The 27,088-nt window shown below is 35.3% G+C and overlaps 1 protein-coding gene across 2 annotated transcripts in view; it reads left to right on the forward strand.

Annotated features, from left to right (window-relative positions):
* Positions 1-27,088, forward strand: part of DENND1B (DENN domain containing 1B) — a 256,368-nt gene that overhangs the window by 215,923 nt on the left and 13,357 nt on the right. For both annotated transcript variants that reach the window (XM_080824962.1, XM_080824961.1), the window contains 4 exons: positions 743-783; positions 1,499-1,567; positions 6,329-6,385; positions 7,418-7,525. In XM_080824962.1, coding sequence (XP_080681088.1) covers positions 743-783; positions 1,499-1,567; positions 6,329-6,385; positions 7,418-7,525 — 275 coding nt within the window. The remainder of the gene's footprint in view (positions 1-742; positions 784-1,498; positions 1,568-6,328; positions 6,386-7,417; positions 7,526-27,088) is intronic.

Here is a 27,088-nt window from a genome sequence, read left to right on the forward strand (position 1 = left end):
AGTCACTGTATTGTACACCTGAAACTAATATTACACTGTATGTTAATTAACTGGAACTTGAATAAAAACTTAAAAAAAAAAGAACTTTGTCAGCATTTGAACTTTCTAATAACCATGATGCACTATAGACTAAAACCTTCATTGGCTTCATATTTCCTTGGGTGGTATCTTTCAAACTTGAATTTACAACTAGAGAATATCTTCAGAACTTGACTGTATTGCATTACAGTGGAATTTGTGATCCATTAATGTTAATAGTTAAAAACCATAGAATAATCTCTTTTGTCTTCAAGTTTCTTTGCATTTTTAAATTCCCATCTAGTTTTTTTTCTTTTCCTATGCACTGGCAATATTATTTTTAAGTGAACACAGTTGCATAAAAGAGGCACACTTTTACAAGACAACATAGATATAAAACATTGAAAAATTAGTAGAAAAGACATAGGAATCTTGGATTTCAAAAAAGAGGGTTTATTTTATCCCTCTTAAATTGAAAGAAAATAGAATAACATACTACCTTCATACATGAGAAAAGAAAAAAAAACTCTGTTCTAAAACATTCTAATCACTGTGTTCCTAAGAGAGCAATTTAATAGTTTTGCAATACCATTGCTTTTTTCACAACATTGCAAATAAATAAAATTTGCCTACTAACATCTGGAAATATTAGTTCTTGATGAATTTTAGTTTATGATTTATTTTAGATCAAATATTCCTGACATCTTATTTTTATATTTTCCAGGGAACCCAAGGTCATATCAACAATGGGTGCATACAGTCAAGGTAATGATAACTCTTCACTGTTCTTCCTCTTTCACTCAAATGTATATGGAGAAGTGTTCAGTAAAATGATGCTGTTTATACTTATGCCGTTTATTGGCAATATTTGAAATGTTTGTACTTTTTCACATTTTAAATATTTTTATTTTATGCTATTATAATTTATTGGTATTCATAATTTTAAAATGAAAAGCTTTTGTCCAGAGATAAATGGTGTGTTTTGAAAACCAAGTTGTTATTGTCAGCTAATATTCTATCCTAGAACAAAGAAATTAGGAGAAGTATCATTTGAGGGGAGTTTTATCATTTCTGGTAATGTGCTTGTTGTTAATATGATCTTTTTTTAACTTGCCTCCACACATTTAGACTTTATTGTCCAACCTAAAACAATTGATAAACAGTTGATTTTAGTTCTTTTTTTTATTAAGTTTTAAATATACCTATTACTGGTCATATTTCTTAAGTCTGCCTAAACTGCAAAGATGAAATGATTTTTTAAAATCATGTATTACATCAACTAAAAGAACAGAGTAGAATGTTTACATTTTGTCTGAAATTACTATAGTATATGAAAGTTTGAAAACACTTAATGTGACATAATTTCTGTAGGTCTTTAATTTGTGAGAAAAGCTCTTTTTCCATACTATTAATAATATTTCGTTTTCAGGACAGTCTGGCTTAAAATTTTTTGAAATATGTTTCTTCTTTTTCTTTACAGAAAGGAGGTGCACTGTTTAACACAGCAATGACCAAAGCAACTCCAGCTGTACGGACAGCATATAAATTTGTAAGTTTTCTTTTGATATTTAAAAATTCTATTAATAAAATTATACATTTTCCTAGCTGACAGGCATGTACATCTAGAATACTTCTTATTTTTTCTTTTAAAAAAAAGCTTTAGGGGCGCCTGGGTTGCTCAGTGGGTTAAAGCCTCTGCCTTCGGCTCAGGTCATGATCTCAGTCAGGGTCCTGGGATCCAGGCTCTCTGCTCAGCGGGGAGCCTGCTTCCCTTCCTGTCTCTGCCTGCCTTTCTGCCTACTTGTGATCTCTGTCTGTCAAATAAATAAATAAAATCTTTTAAAAATAAATTAATTAATTTAATTTAATTTAATTTTAAAAAGCTTTAAAAAATTTAGAGTTAATATTGACCAAAGTGAATTCAGTTATTAAACTGTTATATAGAAAGGATATCCCCTTTATATAATCTAAAAACAGGTCTTGTTTATTTCAAAGCTATCAGTAAAATTGCGCACTCAGATTGAAGCAGTCCAAACGAAGTGCCATTTTTAAAGATTTGATTCTTTCATTTAACAACATATTTTAAATTGCCATTGTATACTTGAGGCTAAAGTAGAAAAAATACGAAAATATTGCACGTTCTCTCCCCTCAAAGATGCTTGACTCTCTATAATTAAAATTCTTCAGTGATTCTCCATGGCTGAAGTAAAACAAAAATTGCCATATCAATAGCAGTAACAAAAATAATTAATAAAATAAAAATCTCCTTAATATAATAGCTAAGACCCTTCAAGACCTGATCCCTCTTCTGTCCTTTCAATTCACCCCAGCAACTAGAGCCTGCCATATTTCTAGAGATACTGAGCTACTCCTCATTTTATGAATGCAAGATGTTCTCTTCTGCCTCTATTCTTACACAATCCATTTCTACTAACTGGCACATTTATTTCTTGGATTTTATCCACCCAATAAACACTAATTCATTCTATAAGTCTTAGTTTAAGCATTAGCTGTTTCCCTTTAAAATGTCCAACCCCACACTATAAGGGTTCACATACCTTCTGGGTCCTCATATCTCTGTTTCAGCACTTCTTTTGCCTGTGTGCATCTTTATCTCTAGTATTAAACTGGCAGGAGTTAGTGGGTTGGTATTCAGTAAAATAATTTTTAAATGTAGTAGGTCATATGTATTTTTTATTTCTAAAAATATTCAGGGCAGTAGGTTTTTTGTAAAGATTTTATTCATTTATTTATTTGAGAGATAGAGAGAGAGAGCACGTGCAGGCAGGGGGAGGGTCAGAGAAAGAGGGAGAGAGAATCTCGAGCAGACTCCACACTGAACATGAGCCCAATGCTGGTCTCAATCTCAGGACCCTGAGATCATGACCTGAGCAGAAATCAAGAGTTCAGGGCTCAACCAACTGAGCCACCCAGGCGCCTGAGGGCAATAGTTTTGATTTTATAAAAGTTTATCTTCAAATGCTCTCTCAGTAAAGGAAGTGGTATGATTGAATTAATACTGGGATAATATATTTTAATAAGCTTAGAACTTATATTCTTATTTTGACTTACAATTATGACATACATGTAGCCACCATTACTGTTAAAAAAAAATCCATCTCAAAGATTACATTTTATAGTAGGGTAGCTAATCTACAGAGTGGATTCAAAAATATGGTGCCACAATTCTGAGCTGTTTGAAGCCTCATCATAAAACGAGGAATCCATTTTGAATCCATTTTGCCTGGAAGCAGCAGCCTGTGCATTTTGTTTGGTTGTTTCATAGTTTTTCTGGAGAACCTCTCTGAGTGTATCACTATCTTACTATAATACTGGTGGTTTGATTTATATAGAGTTTTTGGAGAAATTTTATGCTTTTATGATGAAATAGCATATGGCTGCCATGCGAAACATCAGACTAGCCTTGTTTCTCACATTCATTTAAGATTATAAAAAAAGGTTTCTCAGTCAAGTGCCCCTTATCTTATTCCTTGAACAAGCACTTGGAAATTTTTCCTCAGTCTAAGAGGAAATGTTTTGTATTACTTTGCTAAATATGTTTTTCTCCTTAATTTTTCTCTATTTTCAACAGAAACCCAGAAATGTTCAAAACTTATTCATTATTCATATTTTTTATCTTTCTCATCAGTAGAGTGTTTTATTTTCTGCAGAACAGTAAAATGTTAACAAGTCAAAATTCTGCTCCCTGGAAGATAATTCCCTAAATTAATTTCAAGCCAATTAAGGTCTTCAGAATGTTCTTAATTGCTTTCATCATTTATTTTGTGATCATGTTGCACATGAATCAAGAGGTCAAGAGGTTTGGGACAAGTAAAGTCAGTTTGTGACTTTCGTAGTTGTACCTAAAACTCATCTTTTCAAGGCTGCTCGAACTATGAACGCTTGAACTTCCTCCTTTGACCACAAATTACTGTGAACAAAACTTCTGATCTCTCTCTCTCCTGAATGGGTTTAACAGGATTTATTTGCTTGATTTTCCATAGATGGTAAGTTTTTAAAAACTGGGAACCATGTTTTAAACTGTTTCATTCATTCAGTAAGTTATTTGAGTACCTCTCGTGTACTAGGCGTTGTACTGGTTATTTGAGTTAGAGCCCTGAGTGTGGCACATAGTGTGAGTGACAGAGGTACTGCCCCTGCTAGTTTTATGTTTGTATCATGGTCCCTTCGCTCTGTGTTTTGGACATAGTACAGAGGAACCAAATATGTATTGGTTGAAGGAAATAATGGTTTTGTCCTGTTGTTAAATCATTCTTCTATGCTTGGAACATTTTCTCTACGCTTTTTTATGCTTACATTTTTCTGTCCTTATAGAGACCAGAAAGAAGACTAGAACTAACATGTATACTTTTCTTATAAATCTAAAAATAACAGTAAAGTAGAATACATGATTGATTTGGCTAAAAGATTTTCTGAGTCAACTTTTTTGTTAGGATTTTGCCTTTTAAATTCTTAACTAAAGCCATCTGCTGGATACTTCTCTGTAGAGAATACTTGTTTATTGCTTAGTTTCAACTTGGTATTGAAAAGGATAGTGAGAACGTCTGTACCCCATCTTCCAGACAGTCTGAAAAAGGTCCGTGGAGGAGGTAGGGCAACAGCCATTTAAATGAATCAGTGCATGAATTACAGAATCATGACTGACACTAGATTCAACTGTATACACCAAGGAAAAGATAAGTGTGAATCAAGTGAATTTTGAAAGACTAAAGGACATTTAGATAAATTAGAATATAGACAAAATAAGAGGAAGGATGGATACAAATTCTGAGAGATGGAAACAGGAATATTTTCTTGGTAATTATTCATTTTTACCTAATGGGAATGTAGGGATTAATATAGGACCCTTTAAATAGATAGAGTGGCTTTACCAATAAAATATGGAATGTGAAAAGGCTTTAATTCTAAAGAACCATGGAAATACAGATTAGGGTTATTGGACTTTTTAGGTTATCTTATACTGTGTGTAATATGTTTTAATTTTGCCTCATTTGCAGTAAAGAAATTGTTGTTCATTTGAGTTCAAGACATAATTTGAGCAGTTACTATATACCAAATACTGTATTTGGTACTACAGATATTAACAGGAAAGAAATGAGACACTTCTCCTAAATGAACTTGGGAAGACATGTATTCACTCTTCCTAGAAGTAACTTGGGAAGTTACTTCTAAGTTACTTCTAAGTTACTAAGTTACTTCCTAGAAGTAACTTAGGATGGTTTGGTAGAAGGAACAAGAACATTGGAGTTGGAAAGTCTTAAGTCCCTATGACCTTAGTTTCCATGTCTGTAGAAGGAGACTCATGATGCCTTTTCTCTCGTAAGACTTATATTCAATAGATATATTTTAAAATCTTAGTTCTTTCTTCCCTTTTGTGATGGTGGGAAGTTGGATTTAGAAATGAAATAGACCCAGATTTGAATCTAGGCTATGCAGACTGATGCCCTCTGAGTCACTTTCCTTATTTGTAAAATGTAATAATAATAGCACCAGCTTCACAGACTTGTGATGATTAAATGAGCTAATACATGCTAGGTACCCAGCACATAGTCATATACCAAGGAAACACAAGAAAAATGTGAATTTCCTTTCTTTTCCACTCTGGCCACTCTAAAGTGGAATTTCCAGTGGAAAAAAGGCCAAGGCATAAGGGAGGTCCCCAGTTATTGGTCTTTAGTTAAGTTATATCCCACAGGAATCATTTCAGGACCTGAGAAGCTCAAACGCTGCAGTCAGGTTCCCTGTGGAACATGAGGATAACATCTTTTGTTAAGTGACTTTTAATTTGTACCAGAAAAACTGGATGTAAAATAGCTATAACATTAAGATACTTCTGCTAATAAAAACCTATGTCTGCCTGTAAAAACATTTTAATAAAGTTTTGTAAAGTTGCCTGAGTTTCTTAAAACCCAAACATTTGCCCCAATAGCCTGCTGCTGGGATGACGTGGATTCTGCTTTTCACCCCCAGTTAATCACAATTTCAAATTAGGACTGGGCAGTAGTCATCTGGTTGACTCTTGTATTTTCTATAGTTCCGGAGGCAAAACAGGCTATATGTTAGCCTTTGTATGATAGTAGTATGCAAATAGAGACTAATCATGTTTTCACTAATTTAGATATAATAGTAAGTGGGGTGGTCTTCCTGAAAATAAAGTTTTAGATTATAATTTGTTCTTTTTCTAAATAATATGAAATTAGCAAGTTTCATGAAATGAGATCTCATCTGCTTACTCTTTAAGTGGTAATAGAACCACGCTGAACCAGATTCTTGTGTTACCTTTTTCTAGGCAAAAAATCATGCAAAGCAGGGGATAAAGGAAGTGAAGAGTAAGCTAAAACACAAGGTATGTCATATTCTTCTTTTCATTCTTCCTTGATTCTTGCATTAGTTTGAAGCTTATACTTTACAGATCACATGAGATTTATGTTTTTAATGATGTTTGAAATATGCTTAGCCCTTTGTTCAACAATGTATTTTTCATAACAAGCCCTCTGGCAACTATCTGCCATTCTATATGCAGTCACTGAATAATCTCTTTATTGTTTGCATATTTTATCACAGAACAACGGAGATCTTCAAAGATGCTTTAACAGGATGTATGTTTTCATAAAGTTGATTGCCTTGATATCACAATTGAAATTCTTGCTTCAAGCCGAGAATTTCTTTAAAAAGATGATCTTTGGTGCAGAATTAAGCCAGGAATGCCATCATTTGGTTTTATAGGCTCTTTCCAGTAGTCACTACTTTAATTTGAAGCATGTTTTTAATTTATAAAAGATTATGTTTGAAGATGTATATTTGAATCTATGAATATTGCATATATATGAATATTTATGTGTATGTGTATGTATTTTTTGAGTACATATTACATCTTTGCAGATTTTTGTCAGTTGTTTTGAATTTCTATCTTTGAAGAAAAAATATTACTTAAAACTTCCATTTTTATGATGGAGAGTAAATAATCTTTATAAAAATTTTATCCAAATTTTTCAAAATAGAGACTATTTTGGAAATTAGTAACTCATAATATAGAAAAATGCATTTTCTTCCTAAATAGATTTATTTTTAAGATTTTATTTATTTATTTGACAGAGAGGGATCACAAGCAGGCAGAGAGGCAGGCAGAGAGAGAGAGAGATGGGGAAGCAGGCTCCCTGCTGCGCAGAGAGCCTGATGCGGGGCTTGATCCCAGGACCCTGAGATCATGATCTGAGCCGAAGGCAGAGGCTTTACCCACTGAGCTACCCAGGCGCCCGATTTTTAAAAATTGTATCTGAAGTGTTATTTTGCTATTTGCATCTATATCAGATAGTTTGTCTAAAAGTAATACAAGGAGTATTTTAAAATAATTACTTGTATATTTCCTCCTGTGTAGGAAAATGAAGAAGATTATGGGACCTGTTCTGGTTCTGTACAGTATACTCCAGTTTACACATCACACAATGAAAAGGGAGGAAATACAGAAAAGCGTAAGCTTGCCCAGGTGGGTTTATTTACTCTTATGTCTCCAAATTCTAAAATTATGTAATCCTAGTTAGTTTTTAAAGAACAGTTTTGGACTCATTCTTTTTTTTTTTTTTCATCATTATGGTAAGAAAGTTTGTGTTTCCAGTCAAGGAGGTTGAGTAGGTAGTATCTGAGCAGGCTGCAAGAGGATTAGGAATTGGTCATTCCAGATACCAGTCTCTGCATACTTTATTATGTCGTCATAGAGTTCACAGTCCAGGAAGGGGAGAGAAGCAGTTAAGCATGTGATTGCTATAGGATGTGAATAGCTTGGTGATGAGGGAGAAATCCTAGATTTCTACTACAAAAATAAAATGAAATTCATACATGGGAATTTGACTGTTAAAATCCTCTATAGAAATTAGAATATAAAGTAATATGCCTGTTTTTTTCTAAAGTTAGATATTTTATTTGCTATAAATATTTAAAGCTTCTGCTTATATGTTGATGTTATGTAAAATACTGTCCTAAAGAGGGAAAGTGTTCAGAATTATAGCTATATGTACCTCGGTTTTGCTTTATAAATGTTTCTGAAGTTTTATATGGTCCAGATTTGTATACACCAAATCATATTTTAAGTGGCCTTAGAAAACTAGCTTTTAAAAAGAATTTTCAACTGGATTATAGTTCATTTATTGCAGTCACTGATGTTTACAGATGAGGGAGGTGATAGCCAGAACAGTCACCTCACCTAAAACTTATAAGGAGTTAGTGGGAGAGTGGGATGCAATTGCATCCCTAATGCTCACTTAGCTTTCCTGGATCTGCACACACTTCAGGAGCAGGGATGGCCTTAAAGTGCTTCTCTGTGTCATTGGGGATGGGGAGAGGCCAGTGAAGCTGTACTAATACCCTCGCCTTTATAAAGAAAACTCATTCATTTCTTTATAAAAAAAACTGGCACCTACTGTGTACCAGTCATGACTCTAAATGTTCCAGGAGAAGCAAAACACATCTCTGCCTTCATGGGACCATTTTTATACCATACTAAGTGCCTTCTCTATGATCTATCCATTTATAAATTTGTATTTTCCATACATTAGTATTGGTTAATTGCAGCATATTGGTAATAATGCTGATTGTATGACCTACAGTAAGCCCTTCAGTAAATAATTCCACAAGTATAGAAACCTTCTCTGGCTACTGTTAACTGGGAAACATATATTAACTTGTAAACTAATGATGGATTTACAATCAATTTCTCTATATTTTTTCCATCACTAGCATTTTCAATTCCTCTTGGTTCTCAAGCTTCAGCATCTTAAAAACTTTTGCAAAATGTTTATTGCCTTAATATTGGAGCAGTTATGTTTTATTTACAATGGTGCACTGATTTTTATGTGAAAAAAGAGTGAGATCTTTGTTACTTATCAGATGCTTTAGGGTAAAAAGAAAACACGTGAATTAGAGAAACCCTTGTCCCAAATGTCAGTTTTAAGTTAGGAATACTATTTTTAGCTCCTCGTTTAAATTTTTAAATCTTCCTTTCTTTAACACAGCAGTGTATTTCTATGATAATTTAGTTATAAGGTATATTACAGATTTCTGTTTTTGTTTTCTGTTTTCTGTTAGACAATTTCTGATGGAGAGAATTGCATTAAGTTACAGACAACCTTACAGGATAATAGGTTATATTTATTGCATACTTATCCTGAAATTTCATGGCCATCACTTATTATAATATCATTAATTCAACTATCTGTATTCATCAGTTAGCATTTTGTGGTTTTCAGGCGGACATGACAAATGATGACTCTAACAAGAATTAAGAGAAATAGGGCTTATTCTTTTAAGAATTATAATATAATTTTCCTACTTGGTACATAGGAATTTGTTAAGCAGCATATTTAGATTTATTATGCAGGTGCTGGTAATTTCTGAATATTAATCTTTTCAAGTGATAAATATCTGACTTCTAGGTAATGTGTAATCCCTATATATGTATTTCTTTGTATACATGTGTTCCATTATAGAAATGGGTGTATATACCTGTGTGTGTGTGTGTGTGTGTGTGTGTGTGTGTATGAAATGGGTGTATATACCTCTGTGTGTGTGTGTGTGTGTGTGTGTGTGTGTGTATGTTTTAACAGGTCAATTTGTTAAGGATCCATATTTCCAATCATTTGTAACCCAGCAGTATTTATCACAATCTGCTGTTTTTTCTCTGCTTAGGTTAGGCATAGGAATGTATGTATCCCTCTGGTAGGACTGGAACCAGAAAATGGAAAAAGCAAAAGCACCCAGGGAAGAATATCAGCCCTCCCCCCTGCCCCCTTACCCTCATCCCTCCCCCTGTTCGAACCCATCTTCTCTCTGTCTCTCTCTCTCTCATCCGGCTTGTTCTTTTCTCTGCTTAACTATTCACTGTGCCTTCCGTAGAGAGGTTTTCTCAACTCCTCCATGTGCCTGACACTGTGCTTACAGGCCCTCAGCTCAGCCAGCTGCTAGAAATGGACCGCAATCCCCAGATCCCCTCTCTTGTGGAAGAGTGTCATCAGCCCACTCGGATCAAGCATTAATCCCTGGGTCAGTCAACTCTAGCCAGGAAAGCAAGGAGAAAACCATGTACCAAGAACACTGGCAAGTAGTAGGGGTGAACAGGGAAATCAGTTCTCAGAGGAGGGTTTTAAGGCCAGTGACAAAAATCTCAGAAGATTTTTTGCTACCTCCAATTGCCTTGTAATCATTTGCCAAAAAGTCGCCTTTGTAAAAAGAAAAAAAAATCTGTATTTTTAAATACTTAGGGGCTGGTCTTTGTACCATAAACCTGAAGCTTGGCAAGTTTAAGGTCAGCCTACCCTAATGGGTCATTGTTGCCTCAGTTCCCACATGAGAATTGAGACACTTATACAAACAGACTACATAGAAAATAAGCTTCAGATACATTGTTTGCATTCAGGGCAAGGAAATCAGTAGGGACCGGGCATAGTCTACTGCCTTTTCTTTGTGGTCTGATACCACAGAGGCTTCCTTGGTTCACTTTTTGGAGGTAATACAGTCTCAATGATTTGCTAGAAATAGGATCCATTGTATAATACAAGAAACAGAGGCTCATGCTAGAACCATGAAGATACTGTTTTATGATTATCTCCAAACCAATAAATAGTCTTACTATTGTCTCTCTAAGCACAATAATATTAGGATCTGAGCCCATTAAGATTTCCAATTACGTATGTAAGCATTTCAAGAAATAGATATGGTTCGAGGCATAATCTGGGTATCAATAAATATGTCAGAGACATTATGTTTATTAACTTGTTTATATTCTACTTATTTCCAAAAATAATTGGACATTTTACCAGAAATCATAGAACAAAAGATTGAAATGTATTTAATTTAGATAAGATTCAAGGCAGAGAGAAAGTGCAGTAAGAAGCTAAGGCCTGGGGCGCCTGGGTGGCTCAGTTAAGTGTGTGCCTTCAGCGCAGGTCATGATCCCAGGGTCCTGGGCTGGATCCCCGCATCAGGCAGGCTCCCTGCTCGGTGGGAAGTCTGCTTCTCCCCCTCCCACTCCTCTCTTGCTGTGTCTCTCTCTGTCAAATGAATAAATAGAATCTTTAAAAAAAAAGAAGCAGCAGCAGCAGCAGCTAAGGCCCATTCCCTTGCTTAGCGGCCAAAATGAAAAGACAAACACACTTACCATGATTCATGATGTACAAGGATTAAAATAAAATTGTTCAGGAGGCATGCAACTATTCCAGGAAATAGGGCTAGACATTGTGGATCCACAGGTGAAGTCAGTGTCCCAATAGCTCCCATCCAGGGGAGTAGCCAAGAGAGGCAAGGAACACTGTTTTAGGGACAGAAATCTGATTTTCCTTCTTTCTCTCTTCTGTGTAGTGTCCGTCACTTGAAATACTCAGGTTTATTAACACAAAGACAGCTTAATTTCCTAAGAAACTATTAAAAAAATAAAGGCTACAAGTAGAAGTAAACTTAGAAGGCACTCTTTTCTTCTGTCAGTCAGGCTCACTGAATTAGAAGAGTAACATCACTGTCTCATGTTAGAACCAGCCTCTCACTGAAGGACCATTCTCTTTGGGCCCCATCTCACATTTGATTATTCAATACACTCTCTCTCTCTCTCTCTCTCTCTCTTTAAGATTTTATTTATTTATTTGACAGAGAGAGACAGTGAGAGAGGGAATATAAGCAGGGGAAGTAGGAGAGGGAGAAGCAGGCTTCCCGGGGAGCAGGGAGCCCGATGATGATGCAGGGCTCGATCCCAGGACGCTGGAATCAGCCACACTCTCTTAAAAGTCTTGCCATGTGGTAAATTCAGTTACCTAAAAGTGAGATTCCATAGGACCTCTAGGATTTGGTGATACAGATAATTTTGAGGTCTTAACTACCGTTTCCAAACTTCAATTTTTACAGAGTGGAATAACATTGAAGTACACTAGAGTGAACTTGGAAAACATGAGGAAGAGACAGCAAAGCTGTCTGTATGTTTGTGTATATTATATGATTAATTTAAAACTCCCAGCAATCCAAGCACACTGGGAATGATCATCCCCATTTTTCAGATTTAGTAACAGCAGAGGGATGAAGAAATGTGACCAAAGTTCTACAGTAATGAGTATCAGAGTAGGGATTGAAAAGCAGACTGATTCTGGAAGTTAAATAGCTAACTACTGCTGTCGCGCCTTTGTGTTGGGTGGAGTGTTTGTGGAGGAAGGGCTGTTGGAGACAAAGTTATGGTGTTGAGAGCCAGAGAGACTTGACTTTGAAAAGAGTACTAGCAGTTAGCATTGAGCAAAACACAGTGTCCCTAAGCCGTGCTTTCTACATTTATAAAATGGTAATGACAATACATGTCATTTTGCTAAGATGCTATAGGCATTATGGATAATGTGTATAAAACACCTGCCACATAATAGGCACTTAAAAATTGGCAGCTACCCATTAATGCATATACACATATCTTGAACTTCAGGTCTCTTACCACAATGGCCCTGACTTTCTTCTCTCTTGGTAGTAACTGTCCAGAGCCACTAACAGTCCTCTAGTCCCCTAAATTAGTGTCTGTCTTCATTCTAAGTACAGATAACTTTACATCCCAGTTTATGATTTGAGAAGAAATATATAGCTTATTTTCCTGAGAAATGTCTTAAGTTCTAAGTTTAAAAGACCTCAGATATGTCACTTTATTGTCAGTAGAGGTATCAGAATAAAGAATATGGGCTTTACTTATCCCAATTCTTTACCATTTGAGAAGTTGATCTCAGCTATGTAAAAAACTTTACATTTCCAGTTTCCAGCTAGACTTGGATAAATGAAACACTTTATTTTCACCTGTTTTTCAAAAGATGAAAATGAGATCATGGTTGCTTAAATTCCAAGAATGTATTTTAGTAAGTTAAAAAAATCAAGTTCCATAGTCTGGGTACTGTAGAAAAGAACAAAAATTAAAATGTATGTTGTTTTAAGCCTGTATTCCATTACTTAGCTTGTGTTTGGAATAGATTGTGAATCTGCATCTACACCCCAACAAATAGTAATTTGTGTGCTGGTCTGCTAATTAGTATGGTTATTTCCCGTTTTGTTGATGAGGCTTAAATAAATGTCAAGGGTACAGCCATGAAGATCTCCCAATTAGGCTTCACATTTGTAAAACCCAACCCTTTTCCCTTTTGTGTGAAGATGACAGTTCCAACAGCAGCCCCAGCCTAACAGGACTCCAGGGAAAGGATCCTCCTCTGGTTTTATTGAAAACAGGGCCAGTTGGGTCCAGTGAGAATACTGCCACCGGTCATGGTGCAGAACAGTTTTAATCTTGACTACACACTTACCTTCTTTCATCAATTTTATTTTAGAATACTGACTGTAGTCTTCGTGAACAACGTTTATACTAAGTCTGTCCCTGAAAATTATGTTTTAAGAATATTTATTTGTAAAAATTCATGGGAGTTTTCTAAGAATGAGAAATCCCTTTAAATCTGCAAAATTTATATGAATCTAAGATGCTACTCCATTTTTAATAATATTAGCCATTCTTAACTTATTCTGGCAATTGTAATATATATGTATCTGCATATCTATATAGGACACACACATACACATACATACGCACACACACACATCAACTGGACTAGTGAACTGCAAGCAGGAGCTTAGCTATATTACAAGTCAACATTAACAGATGGATGGCCCTAAGCAAGCAAAACCACGGCAACAAAATCTAGTGAAAGTAGAGGATTGAAGCTTTTTGTTGTTAAGCCCTATTAAAACCCTGGCACACATATCACTCTTAACTATTTCATGTCTGAGACAAATAGCAATACACTCAGATTTATTTCCAACCTTTCCAATTAATTGTATAAAAGCAACATGAGAAAATATGAATGGAAGATTATTTTCTCATTTGCAATATGATACAGTGTGCCTGTTGATAAATACTTACACTTGGAACATAGTCAAGTCTTTAACCCAAGTACAGTGTTTACAAATAGAAATATGTGTAATAGTCATAATGTCTACTAATAAAACCAAGTACTATGAAACTAGTGATTGTTGATTCTACTGTTATTTTTTAATGATTATTTTTTATTATGTTATGTTAGTCACCATACAGTACCATATTCACATACAGACTAAAGTTTAAGGTATGAAGAGTTACTTTTTGAATGCATAAATTAGGAAGATACTTACACCATAAAATGTAATCTATGTGATTTTCCTTTTTACCCATTATACACTGTTAAACTATACTGTCATTTTGAATCCTTATGTATTTAATGGCTTATCAATCATCCTAGTAGATTTATGGAATATAGCACAACAGCCGTGAGCTCATTTTATAATTGACAAGTAATATAATTTCATCTTTAAAGAATGGACTTAGAGGTATTTATTTATACATTTTTGGCATCTAGAGACTTGCAAGTAAGGCATTTCAAAGCCACATTTTTGTTGAATGGGGTCTTAAAAGACATCCTGGTACATAAGCATGTTTTTAAAAATATGAATAATCAAGAGTACATTTTACAGATATAAATTTCATATTTCAAAATGTCACAAGTTAAGTTGCTATGAAATTTATAAGATAAAAACTTAGATTCTCTAAATTATTTAGTTCCTAAGTATAATAAATAATGGGATATTCATACCTAGTAGGATGTGGTTTATGGTATTGTGTTTATGACCCTCTTTTCTTCGCGGGAATTCAGTGGACTCTGGGAATAAAATGAATGTAATTAAAGATAGCATTTTTTGCTCAGGTGACACAATAGATTTAAAAAAATAGCACAATTGTTGGGATCTTTGGAAATACACAGTTCATTCAGTAGCTTTGCTTTATTAGTCAAGAAAGAAATGGCATAATCATTATTTGCAGAGGGAAGACACCACTTATTTTCTATAACCAAGAAAAAAATGATTGCAAATCACAATGAGAAAGATAATAGTGACCTGGAGAGACGGGGAAGAAATGGGTGTATGAAGGAGGGGGGCCCAGATAACTGGAAAGAATACTTAATGTAAATTTTACAAAATAATAAGTTTAACCAAATCATGATAAGCAAAAAAAAGAAAAAAAAATCCCATTTTTTTTTTAGCACTTTCTGTAATTTGGCTCAATATTGAGAACACTATTGTGATGATAAAGCTAAATTGTTGAATTAAAGTGATAAAATCGATTAGAAAGTTTCAAATGATAAAAATACTTTGAAATAAGTAAATGTGTCTCTATTAAAATATACCCACAAAAATATTGCTTAAATGAAAACACCATTTTAGATGTCTCTGTCCCAAAGTCACTCTTTGACATAGCATGTATTTACTCTAATTTATATTAACGTCACTAATTTTAAAGAAATTGATGATTCACAGACCTGTACCCCTGGGACAAATAATATATGTTAATAAAAATAATTTTTTAAAAAAATATTTTTTCCTCTGTTGTTTTCTGTTGAAATAATATTAATTTCCAACATGTCAAATTTCATTATGGTTAAAATCTGTACCTTGCCACCCACCTCCCCCCATTCAGTTATGGATTACAAGAATGCCCTCTAGTGGCATTGTATAAATACTTTGTTTCATTGAAAGATGATAGTTACAAACCAAAAAAAATTATAAAATTTGCCATACAGAATAGTCTTTTCTAGAAATGCAATAAAATACACATTGAAACATTTGTATTGTCATAAAATTATTCAAGAATATTATTTTTTCAAAGAAATAATTCAAAACTAGCTCCTTTCAGTAATTGACTGGGACTTCATTTTTTGAATGTTTGGTTCTGCAAACAATACCAGGTATATTAAAAAGACATGTGAACATGTTCAGTATGTACTATGATATCATTTTAGGTTGAAATATACCTTTCCAGTGTTATATTTTACTCTACAAATTTATTGCCACAACTATGTCATTTATTACAAAGTCTTGAAACAAAAACCAAGAAATTATTTTTTATTATGTTATGTTAGTCACCATACAGTATCATATTCACATATGGGTTTTCCTTTTAGTAAATATAATGAATATTGACATTCTAGACTTTACATCAATAATCACATTGCTAATATTTTTCCTTGTTACTTTCTATTCTACTTAACTTAGAGTTTCCCCCTGTTTTTTTTTTTTTTTTCAAATTATTTTAAAGGCTTTTGGTGAAATTAACAATAACTCTCTATTCCAAAAGCACCAAATTTTTAATGGACAAATTTTTGTGTTCTGCCAGGCATCCTGGGATTAAAAAAAAAAATGATGATGTTCTTCCTATTTTGTATCTAGAACTGCTTTTAAGGTTGGGCAGAGATCAATGTTAGTGTTGATGAAAGAGGAGGCCAGTCTTTTCTTTGTAGGGGTTACTGCTGCTGCCTATTAATGTCCCTCAAGAGAGAAGAATTTCCAGGAATGTCAGTAGATTATAAATACAAGAGTACAATAGAATCTTATTATAATTCGAGCTGGATTTGTATCTACTACACATTGTTATGTTTCCTGATACAGAACATAAAAATATTAGAATAATACATAAATATCTTAGCAAGTTAGCCTGTGCCCTCATGCCAATTACAAAGTAGGACTACTGTGTGGCAGCCTTTTCTGGAAGTTCTTTATGGTTTTTCTAACGTTTGAGTTTAATACTGGTCATTTCACAGAAGTCTGTTCCCTCTTTGAGTTTACTAATGTCTGATAGTTGTAAGATAATGCTTTTGAAGCCAAAATACATATGGAGTAGTTGCAATTTCTGTTAAGATTATGCTACATTCAACACAGGAACCATATTAAGACTCCTTCCACACATATACACATTTATGCTCATGATATGTTGATATGATAATCTGAAAAATAAAATCAGCTATAATTATAAATTAAATATTTTAATCTTTAGTTATGTGCTTTTTACAAACATAGTTTATTAGGTGGCTGGAAATAATGTTGTTTTGTTGGTCACTGCTGAGTTTTTAATTGTTTATTCCAGCTAGAAAAATCATCTTCACATCACTTGGTAAAAAGAATCAAATTCTGTTTTATTAAAAATACAGTGGACTTGTTGTGCATGAAGAAACCTTTTTAAATGTTAAAATATTGAAACACTGTCAGCAAAAGTGAAATTACAGATAGTTTGCCATTTATAAAAAATTTATATATTTATCTATTTTGCTTTGTGAATAATTTTAAGTCTTATACATATTCTTATATTTATACAGATCAGTAATTTCTCAGTAGTGAAAAGTTACTGCAAGAGCTTTGTTACATTTTGCATTTTCAAATATTAAAGAACAAAAAAATAATTAAACAATGTATTTTAAATATTTATAGTTAACATAATTATTTGGCATATGAACTGTCTTGAAAAACTGGCTTTAAAGTATTAACAATTCACAGTCATATTGCTTATAAACACAGATGAGTAATGAATACTGTGAATACATGGTCTTCTTTCCATTTATTAACACATGTCAATGAGAGAAGGCCTTTTAGAATAGCTAGTACAATGTTGCCATTGGGTATGTTGTATATAATCTCTAACAATGGAGAGATGATTTGTGTTTCTAGGATGACTTTGATACAGTATTTTCCAAAGTAAAAGAAGTCAAAACTTCCTAAAGGAAACTTCCTAATATCAATAAAAGGACTCTGTAAAGTGGTCAGTTCCGATTTCAAATGCTCTGTCTCTAAAATCTAAGATGGAGATTTCTTTAGTCTAATTCTAGAAGAGTCCCCAACTTAATATTAATTAAAATAAGCATCCATTAATGTAATTAATGATGTAATATAGACCTAATGGACAACATCATGATGGAGAAACTATCTAATTCACCTCAACAAAAACTACTGAATATCTGCTATGTGCTAGTTTACAGTTTTCAAGGTCATGTACCTCCTGTGAACAGTACTATGTGCAAGGACTGCTTTCAAGATCATTTACCTCATATTACCTTACTAAGGACCATCTTTTACAAATTCAGAAAGACTTCCCTTTGTAAATACCTTTGTATTTATTCTTCCTTTTAAGTTCTTTACATCGCATTCATCACTAGGCACTAAGACCCCACATGGAAATGTAAAAGATCTTGGGCTTTGGAGTATAACGAACCTGGACCTGAATACCAGCTCTGCCACTTGCATGGTTTTTGATCGTGAGCAACTTGCCTAGCCTCACTAATCCTCTCAGCTTTTGGACCTATAAAATGATGATAGTGTGTCCACTCCTTTAGTTATTGGGGAGATTGGGGTTAGTATAGTGATAGAATTTGTTTTTCCAACACTCACCAGAAGTTTAGTAAGTATTAGGTGATATTGTTTCTGTTCTATCCACTACAACAGCAACCTTCACAAAAATTTAATGAACACCTACTCTGTGTTGGGAACAGAAAGAATTGGACCCATTCCTCGGGGCTTGGTTGCTTTATTCTGGTTTTTCGTGCAGTTGTTGCTGCTCTTGCTGCTGCTGTTGTTTTTCCTGTTCTCTTTTCTCTTTGTGTTTCAGTTTGGATAATTCTTTTAGATTTGGTACACGTATATATTATGAAATGTTTACCACAATAACATTACTTAACACATTTTTCACCTCACAAGATTACCATTTCTTTGTCTTCATGGTGAAAACGTTTAAGACCTACTCTCTAGCAACTTTCAAGTATACAATACAGTGTTAACTGTAGTCACCATGCTGTTCATTAGATTTCCAGAAATTACTCATCTCAAAACTGGCAGTTTGTACCTTTCGACCAACATCTCATTTCCTCCACTCCCAGACCTTGGCAACTACCAATCCACTTTCTGTTTCTATGAGCTTGGTTTTTTCAGGTTACACAGGTGAGATTAGAGAGTATTTGTCTTTCTTTGACTTACTTCACTTTGTTTAATCTTCTCAAGGTTTACCAATATCACAAATAGCAATTTTCTTTTTTACTCTGACTGAATAATATCCTATTGTATACATACCATATTTTCTTTATCCACTTATCCATCAATAGACATTTAGGTTGTTTCCATATCTTGACTACTGTGAATAATGCTGCAGTGAACATGGGGTACAGATACCTGCATGAGACAGTGATTTCATTTCCTCCTGAAAAATAACCAAAAGTGGAACTGCTAAACCTATGGTCATTCTGTTTTCAGTTTTTTTGGGGGAATTGTCATACTGTTTTCCATAGCGATTGCACCATTTACATTCTCGCCAACAGTACACAACAGTTCCCTTTTTTCCACATCCTTGCCAATGTTTATTATCTATTGTCTTTTCATAATAGCCTTTCTAACAGGTGTGAGTTGATATTTCATTGTGGTTTTTATTTGTATTTCCCTGATGTTTAGTGATATTGAGCTCGTTTTCATCTACTAATGGCTATTTGTATGTCTTCTTTGGAAAACGTCTAATCAAGTTCTCTGCTCATTTTTAATTGGATTATTTGTGGGGTGTTTTGGCTATTGTATGAGTTGTAGGAGTTCCTTGTATATTTTGTATATTAATCCCTTTATATGATTTGTAAATATTTTCTCCCATTCCTTGAGAATGGAAGAAATTTTCATTTTGTTCATTATGTCTTTTGCTATGCAGAAGCTTTTTAGTTTGATGTAGTTCCATTTGCTGTTTCTTTTTCCTGCTTGTGCTTTTGATGTCATATCCAAAAAACCATTACCAAGACTAATGTCAGGGAGGTTTTTCCTCTAAGAGCTTTATGTTTCCAGGCCTTACATTCAAGTCCTTAGTATATATTGAGTTAATTTTTGTGAGTGGTACAATTCATGCAGCTTTATTCTATTGCATGTGAATATCCAGTTTTCCCAGCACCATTTCTTGAGAGACTGTCCTTTCACCATTGAGTGTTCTTGTCACCTTTATCAAAAATAGTTGACCATATATGGATAGGTTTATTTCTGGACTCTTGATTCTGTTTCATTGGTCTTTATGACTGTTTTTAAATCAGTACCATACTCTTTTGATTACTATAGCTTTGTAATATAGTTTGGAATCAGAAATTATGATGCTTCACCTTTGTTCTCCTTTCTCAAGGTTAATTTGGCTATTCAGGGTCTTTTGGAGTTCCATACAAATTTTTAGGATTGCTTTTCCCATTTCTGCGAAGAATGCCATTAGAATTTTGATGGGAATTGCATTGAATCTATAAATCTTTGTTTAGTATGGACATTTTAACAATATTAACTCTTCCAATCCATGAACATGGGATATCTTTCCATTTTTTGTGTCATCTTCAATTTCTTTCATCAATCTCTCTCTCTTTTTTTTTAAAGATTTTATTTATTTATTTAACAGAAAGAGAGGCACAGCGAGAGAGGGAACACAAGCAGGGGGAATGGGAAAGGGAGAAACAGGCTTCCTGCTGAGCAGGGAGCCCGATGTGGGGCTCGATCCCAGGACCCTGAGATCACGACTGAAGCTGAAGGCAGATGCTTAATGACTGAGCCACCCAGGTGCCCCAATTTCATCAATGTCTTAAAGTTTTTGTTGTATAGATATTTCACTTCCTTGGTTAAATTTAAGTATTTTATTGTCTTTGATGCTATATAGCACATGGAATTATTTTATTTAGATAGTTCACTGTTAATGTATAGAAATGCCAGTCTGGATAATTTCTTTTCATCTGTTTTAATGTTCATTGATACTTTCTTCAGTCTACTGATAACACGATCAAAAGAATTCATCCCCTATGTTTTTTTCTATCATTTCAATTTGACTCTTTTTTTTTTTTTAAATGGATTTCATCTTTCTGCTGTTATCTCATCTGTTTATACATGTTGTCCATTGTTTTTTCCCCTTACTCTTAATGTGTGGTAGTTCTTGAGTACTGGACCTCATGTGTGAAAGGCAGTAGAGAATAAGTTAAACAGTACTTATATCCAGAAAGACCAAGAGTCTTCTAAATGCTGTTAGTACAGAGATTGAATACATCACAAGTTGAACTGGTTTGGATTTTGTTGTTGATATCATTATCTGCAGTGGACTGCTATTATCTTGTGTTTAGAATGAACTACTTCTAGTAGAGGTTCTAGAAGGTTTTTCTTAGTGTTTCTCCCTCACCCTCACCTATATCAGAGCCACATAGGGGGTCTCTCTCAATATTTTTGCCCCTCATCCAGCTATTAACTTCTGTTGCTGGTTACTTGGTCCTAGCCTTTTGGATTTTCTACACTGTGGTCCAGCTTCATTCTTGACAAGCCATGTGCCCCTGTGCCTCAGATTTTGGGCTTTCTCAATATCCCTCCACTTCTTTCCATGGCAGATAAACTTTCTCATACCTGTAACTGATCTTGGGCAATTTGGAGGCTGCCTGTCCCTCTCCGCTGGTGATAGATTTCTGCCTATAGTCAGTGTAGAGTCCTGTGTTTAAGAGGGTTTCCTCCTCTTCGCTAAAGGATTTTTTGCTCTTATACTTCCCCTAAAAGTTTTGGGATTGAGTTTGCTGACTATCTGCCATCAGTTTATGGCTTTTGTTGTATATAAATTAATGTTTTTCTAAAGTAAGTAGGGCTTTATCCCTGATCCCTGTAGCAGCCTATCACTTCCTGCATGCCTTATACCACCACAGGGAGCTTGTTTTAGTTTCCTATCTTGCCCTTAGTCTTTCTCTGTAGCACTAGGTAGTAGGGTTGCCTGATTGAGCAAATAAAATTATAGAGTTTTATCTGTAGAAAAGGGCTTGCTAGTGCCAGGTCCTCCTGCCTTTGAGATTGCCAACTCTTCCAGACCGACATCTTAGCCCATACTTGGTCTTTTTTTTTTTTTTTCACTTTTTTTTTAAATTATGTTCAGTTAGCCACTATATAGTACATCATTAGTTTTTGATGTAGTGTTCAATGATTCCACTAGTTGTGTACAACATCCAGTGTTCATCACAAAATATGCCCTCCTTAGTGCCCATCGCCCAGTGACCCCATCCCCCCACCCTTCCACCCCCCTCTGAAACCTTCAGTTTGTTTCCCAGAGTCCATAGTCTCTCATGGTTCATCTCCCTCTCCAATTTCTTCCCCTTCAGTTTTCCATCCCTTCCCCTATGGTTCTCTGTGCTATTCCTTATAGTCCACATATGAGTGAAACCATATAATTGTTTCTCTGCTTGACTTATTTGACTTAGCATAATCCCCTACAGTTCCATCCATGTCGATGCAAATGGTAGGTATTCATTCTTTCTGATGGCTGAGTAATATTCCATTGTATATATGAATCACATTTTTTTTATCCATTCATCTGTTGAAGGGCCTCTCAGCTCCTTCCACAGTTTGGCTATTGTGGACATTGCTACTGTGAACACTGGAGTGCATGTACCCCTTCTTCTCACTACACCTGTATCTTTGGGGTAAATAAATAGTAGTGTAATTGCTGGGTCATAGGGTAGCTCTCTTTTTAATGTCTTGAGGAACCTCCATCCTGTTTTCCAGAGTGGCTGTACCAGCTTGCATTCCCACCGACAGTGTAAGAGAGCTCCCCTTTTTCCACGTCCTCACCAACACTTGTTGTTTCCTGTCTTGTTAATTTTTGCCATTTTAACTGGTGTAAGGTGATATTTCATTGTGGTTTTGATTTGTATCCTGCCACATTGTTGAAAGGACAGCCTTTGCATTACCAATAGGTTCTGGATCGATGTGTTTTCATTCTCATTATTTTCCATGACTTCTTTAAGTTCTTCCTTAATTTCCTGGTTGACCCAGTCATTCTTTAGTAGGATGTTCTTTAACTTCCACATATTTCAATTCCTTCCAAATTTCTTCTTGTGATTGAGTTCCTGTTTCAAGGCACTGTGGTCTGATAACATGCAGGGAATAATCTCAATCTTTTGGTATTGGTTGAGACCTGATTTGTGACCAAGTATGTTATCTATTCTAGAGGAAGTTCCATGTGCATTCAAGAATGAGTATTATGTTGTTTCTGTATGCATCTACAAAGTCCGTCTGGTCCAATCTTTCATTCAAAGCTCTTGTTTCTTTGTTAATCTGCTTAGATGACCTGTCCATTGCTGAGAGGTCTCCTACTATTAATGTATTATTATCAATATGATTCTTTATTTTGGTTAACAGTTGTTTTATGTAGTTGGCTGTGCTCATGTTGGGGGCATACTACTTAAAATTGTTAGATTTTTCTGTGATATAGACCCTTTAAGTATGATAATAGTGTTCCTTTACATCTCTTACTACAGTCTTTGGTTTAAAAATTCAGTTTCTCTGATATGAGAATTGCTACATTTTGAGGTTCATTTGCATGATAAATGGTTCTCCATCCCCTTACTTTCAATCTGGAGGTGTCTTTAGGTTCAGAATGAGTCTCTTGGAGGCAGCATATGGGTGGGTCCTGTCTTTTTATCCAATCTGAAACCCTGTGCCATTTCATTTTTCAGGCTGTTCACATTGAGAGTAACTATCGAAAGATATGAATTTAGTGCCATCGTATTGCCTGTGAAGTCCCTGTTTATGTATATTATCTCTGTTGCTTTCTGGTCTATATTACTCTTGGAGTCTTTTTTCTTTTATGGACAACCCCCGCCCCCCCCACCCCGGCTGGCTTGGTGATCACATATCCTTTCACTTTCTGCCTGTCCTGGAAGTTGTCTTTCCATCTGTTCTGAATGACAGCCTTGCTCAATAAAGTATTCTTGGTTGCAAGTTCATCTGATTTAGTACCCTGATTATGTCTTGCCAGGTCTCTGTGGACAGGTCTAATGTTATTCTCATGTTCCTCCCTCCATAGGTAAGACATCTCTTCCACCTAGCTGCTCTCAGGATAGCTGCCTTGGCTCTAAGATTAGCAAGTTTTACTATTATATACTGGGGCGTTGGTCTGTTTTTATTGATCTTGGGAGGGGTCCTCTCTGCCTCTTGGACACGGATCCTTCTTTACTTCCCCAGATTAGGTAAGTTCTCAGCTATGGTTTGCTCAAGTATACATCTTCATCTGCTCTTTATCTCCACCCCCTCAGGGATCCCAGTAAATCTGACTTTGGAATGTTTCATGGTGTCATTGATCTCTCTACTTCTGATCTCATGAGCTTGTAGTTGTTTATCTCTATCATTCTTGGCTTCCTTCCTTTCTATCAGCTTATCTTTTAGATCACTAATTCGTTCTTTCGCATTTACCCTGGCATTCAGAGTATCCAGTTTAGATGACATCTCCTTCACAGCATTTTTAATTTCGGCGACAGTAACTCTACATTCTGCCCTTAGAGATTCTATACTGTCACTAATACTTTTCCCAAGCCTAAATAACAACTTTATAAATGTTACTCTGAAGTCTTTTTCTGACATCTTCCTTAGATCCATATCCATGAAGTCTGTGGCAGAGGTCATTGTCTTTAGTTCTTTCCTTCATTGGGAGTTCCTCCTCCTAGTCATTCTCTTGAGAGATGTTTGAGGGAATGTACAGAGTCCAAAATATCAACCACGACTCAGGCAAGATGAATCCGAGGAAAATCTGGAGTGTCGGAAGCCGCCATTCACCCCGGTGGAGTTTTTCCTGCATGTAGAGATCCAGATAGATATTCTTACATCTCATGCTGATTTTGTGGGTGTTCAGGTTGGTTTGGTAGATATCCAGCTCAATTCAGGGGACCGGCAGCAGCAACGAGGTTCCCTACTCTTCTGCCATCTTGCCTCTCTCCTCCAGCCCATACTTGGTCTTTAAGACTATTCAATCTTAGAAGATTTCTTCTCCCCTGCTTATATGCCATCTACTTCTTTCCTTGTGCTTTGCCTGAATGAAATAGGCCTTGTCTCTCATCTCTCCTTGGAGGGACTTGTAACCCTTTGGAATTCAGTTTACTTGATTGCCTTACAACTCAGCTCTCTGATAGGTTCAAGAAGAATTATGACTTTGGGGTTTTGTTGTATTTTATTTTAGATAACTCAGCTTTTTCTCATTGTTAGGATGGGAGTTGACATTATTTTGCTGCTCTTTACATTCTAAATGGAGGTAGAATTAGAAGCAAAATGAATTAAAAGATAGGATTCTTGATCTCAAGGACTTGGTAAGGCAGGAATGTACTTAAAATGAAATACTACCTTTGTAGGAGAGCATATATCAGGTGACAGCTGAGTGGTAGAGAATAAAGTGAATAAAGCAGACCAAAAAGACAAGATCACTGTGATCTAGGAGAACTGACAAAGGGTTCTTGGATGTGTCTGGACCACTTCAGTCATCCCTCCTGAACTAGTCTCACATAGCACGCAGCTGCTCAGAAGTATAATTTTAATGCTTCTATGAAATCTTATTTCCTTAGCTTAATAATAATAGCTCTCATCGACTGAATTCATTACACTTCACCAAACACATATCTTGTTAATCCTTCCAGTTTACTCTTTTGCCCTGACAGGAATATGTCTTCAGTATCTTTGGAAAAGTATGTTAATCTTCTGACTGCACCCTGCCATTTCACCTACTTGGAATATTAGCACTCCTGGTCATTCTGTAACTACCACCTGCTTTAAAAATGAGGTTAAGGGCACCTGGATGGCTCAGTCATTAAGTGTCTGCCTTCAGCTCAGGTCATGATCCCAGTGTCCTGGGACCGAGCCCTGTATTGGGCTCCCTGCTCGGTGGGAAGCCTGCTTCTCCCTCTCCTACTCTCCCTGCTTGTGTTCCCCCTCTCACTGTGTCTCTCTCTGTCAAATAAATAAATAAAATATTTATAAAAAAAGAGGTTAAATCTTGCCATTTTAAGAAAGTTTCTCAGGGGCACCTGGGTGGCTCAGTGGGTTAAGCCTCTGCCTTTGGCTCAGGTCATGATCTCAGGGTCCTGCGATCGAGCCCCACATAGGGCCCTCTGCTCATCAGGGAGCCTGATTCCCCCTCTCTCTCTCTGTCTCTCTGCCTACTTGTGATCTTTCTCTCTGTTAAATAAATAAAATCTAAAAAAAAAAAAAAGAATATATGTTTCTTTAAAAAAAAAAAAAAGAAAGAAAGTCTTTCTCAGATTAATACTCAGACAGTTACTTCTGAGTCTCTCAGAACCTTCTTATGTAATATAATTATAATGAAAGAAGTTCTGTTCAGGGAGTCAGAACACCTAGATTAGAGTCTTAGCTCTGTCACTAGTTGTCTAATCTTGCCCAAGTCACTTTACTTTTTTAAGCTTTTGGTTCCCTATTTTGTAAAAAAAAAAAAAAAATAGGGAAAATGTTGACCAAAAGTTGTAGTGAATTAGGTATTTAATGGAAAACAGTATAGTGGGGTGCCTGGGTGGCTCAGTTGTTAAGCATCTGCTTTGGCTCAGCCCCACATCTGGCTCCCTGGTCAGAGGGGAGCCTGCTTCTCCCTCTCCCTCTGCCCGTACTCCAGCTTGTACTCTCTCCCTCACTTGCTCACTCCCTGTCTCTCAAATAAATAAATAAAATCTTTTTAAAAAAACTGTATAGTATGTAAAACATCTAACAGACTGAATCAAATCAATCATGGATTAGTCACTTAACCCTGTCCCTTAGTTATACCTATAAAAAATTACAACATGTGTTTTAAAACTCTATTCAGTAAAATGCCATGCATTCTTAAGGTATAGCTAGTATGATTATGTGTGGTAGAGTTTCTTTCATTTTTTTTCACATTATTTCATCCAAATATGATTTTTGGTTTTTGGGTTTTGTTTTTTTTTTTTGTCTTAAGTCCAGGGGTTTGCTATGGCTTTTGGGTAAGCAAGGTCACATTTCTAGACCTCAGTTACCTGAACTCTAAAATGGGGGCAGTAGCACAGAGAACACAATTTTTTAAAAAATTAATATATTAAAAGCATCTTAATTTTATGTAGTCTAAAAAATTGTGTTTTCCCATTCATCTGCCTATATCCCTTATTTTTCCCCTACCCCCTAGCTACCCCCATGAATTTAAACTTACCCAGTATTTTGCCTTATTAGTATCTGTCTGCCACCTAGTGACAAAAATGGTAACTGCACAATTACCAGGGCCCTTGAGCATCAGGGGAATGGTTCTCACCATCCAACTGTCAGAAATGATTGGGGTGAAAAAGAAAAGAAAAGGAAGCATTGATCTTGCTTAATGTAAGCTGAACCAAATTTATTTCTTGAAGTCTCTTTAAACATTAAGTTTTAAGGTTTTATGAGTTGGGCCTTCTGCCTC

Source organism: Martes martes, assembly GCF_963455335.1.
Source record: "Martes martes genome assembly, chromosome: 15".
In the NCBI taxonomy this organism is placed as follows: Eukaryota; Metazoa; Chordata; class Mammalia; order Carnivora; family Mustelidae; genus Martes; species Martes martes.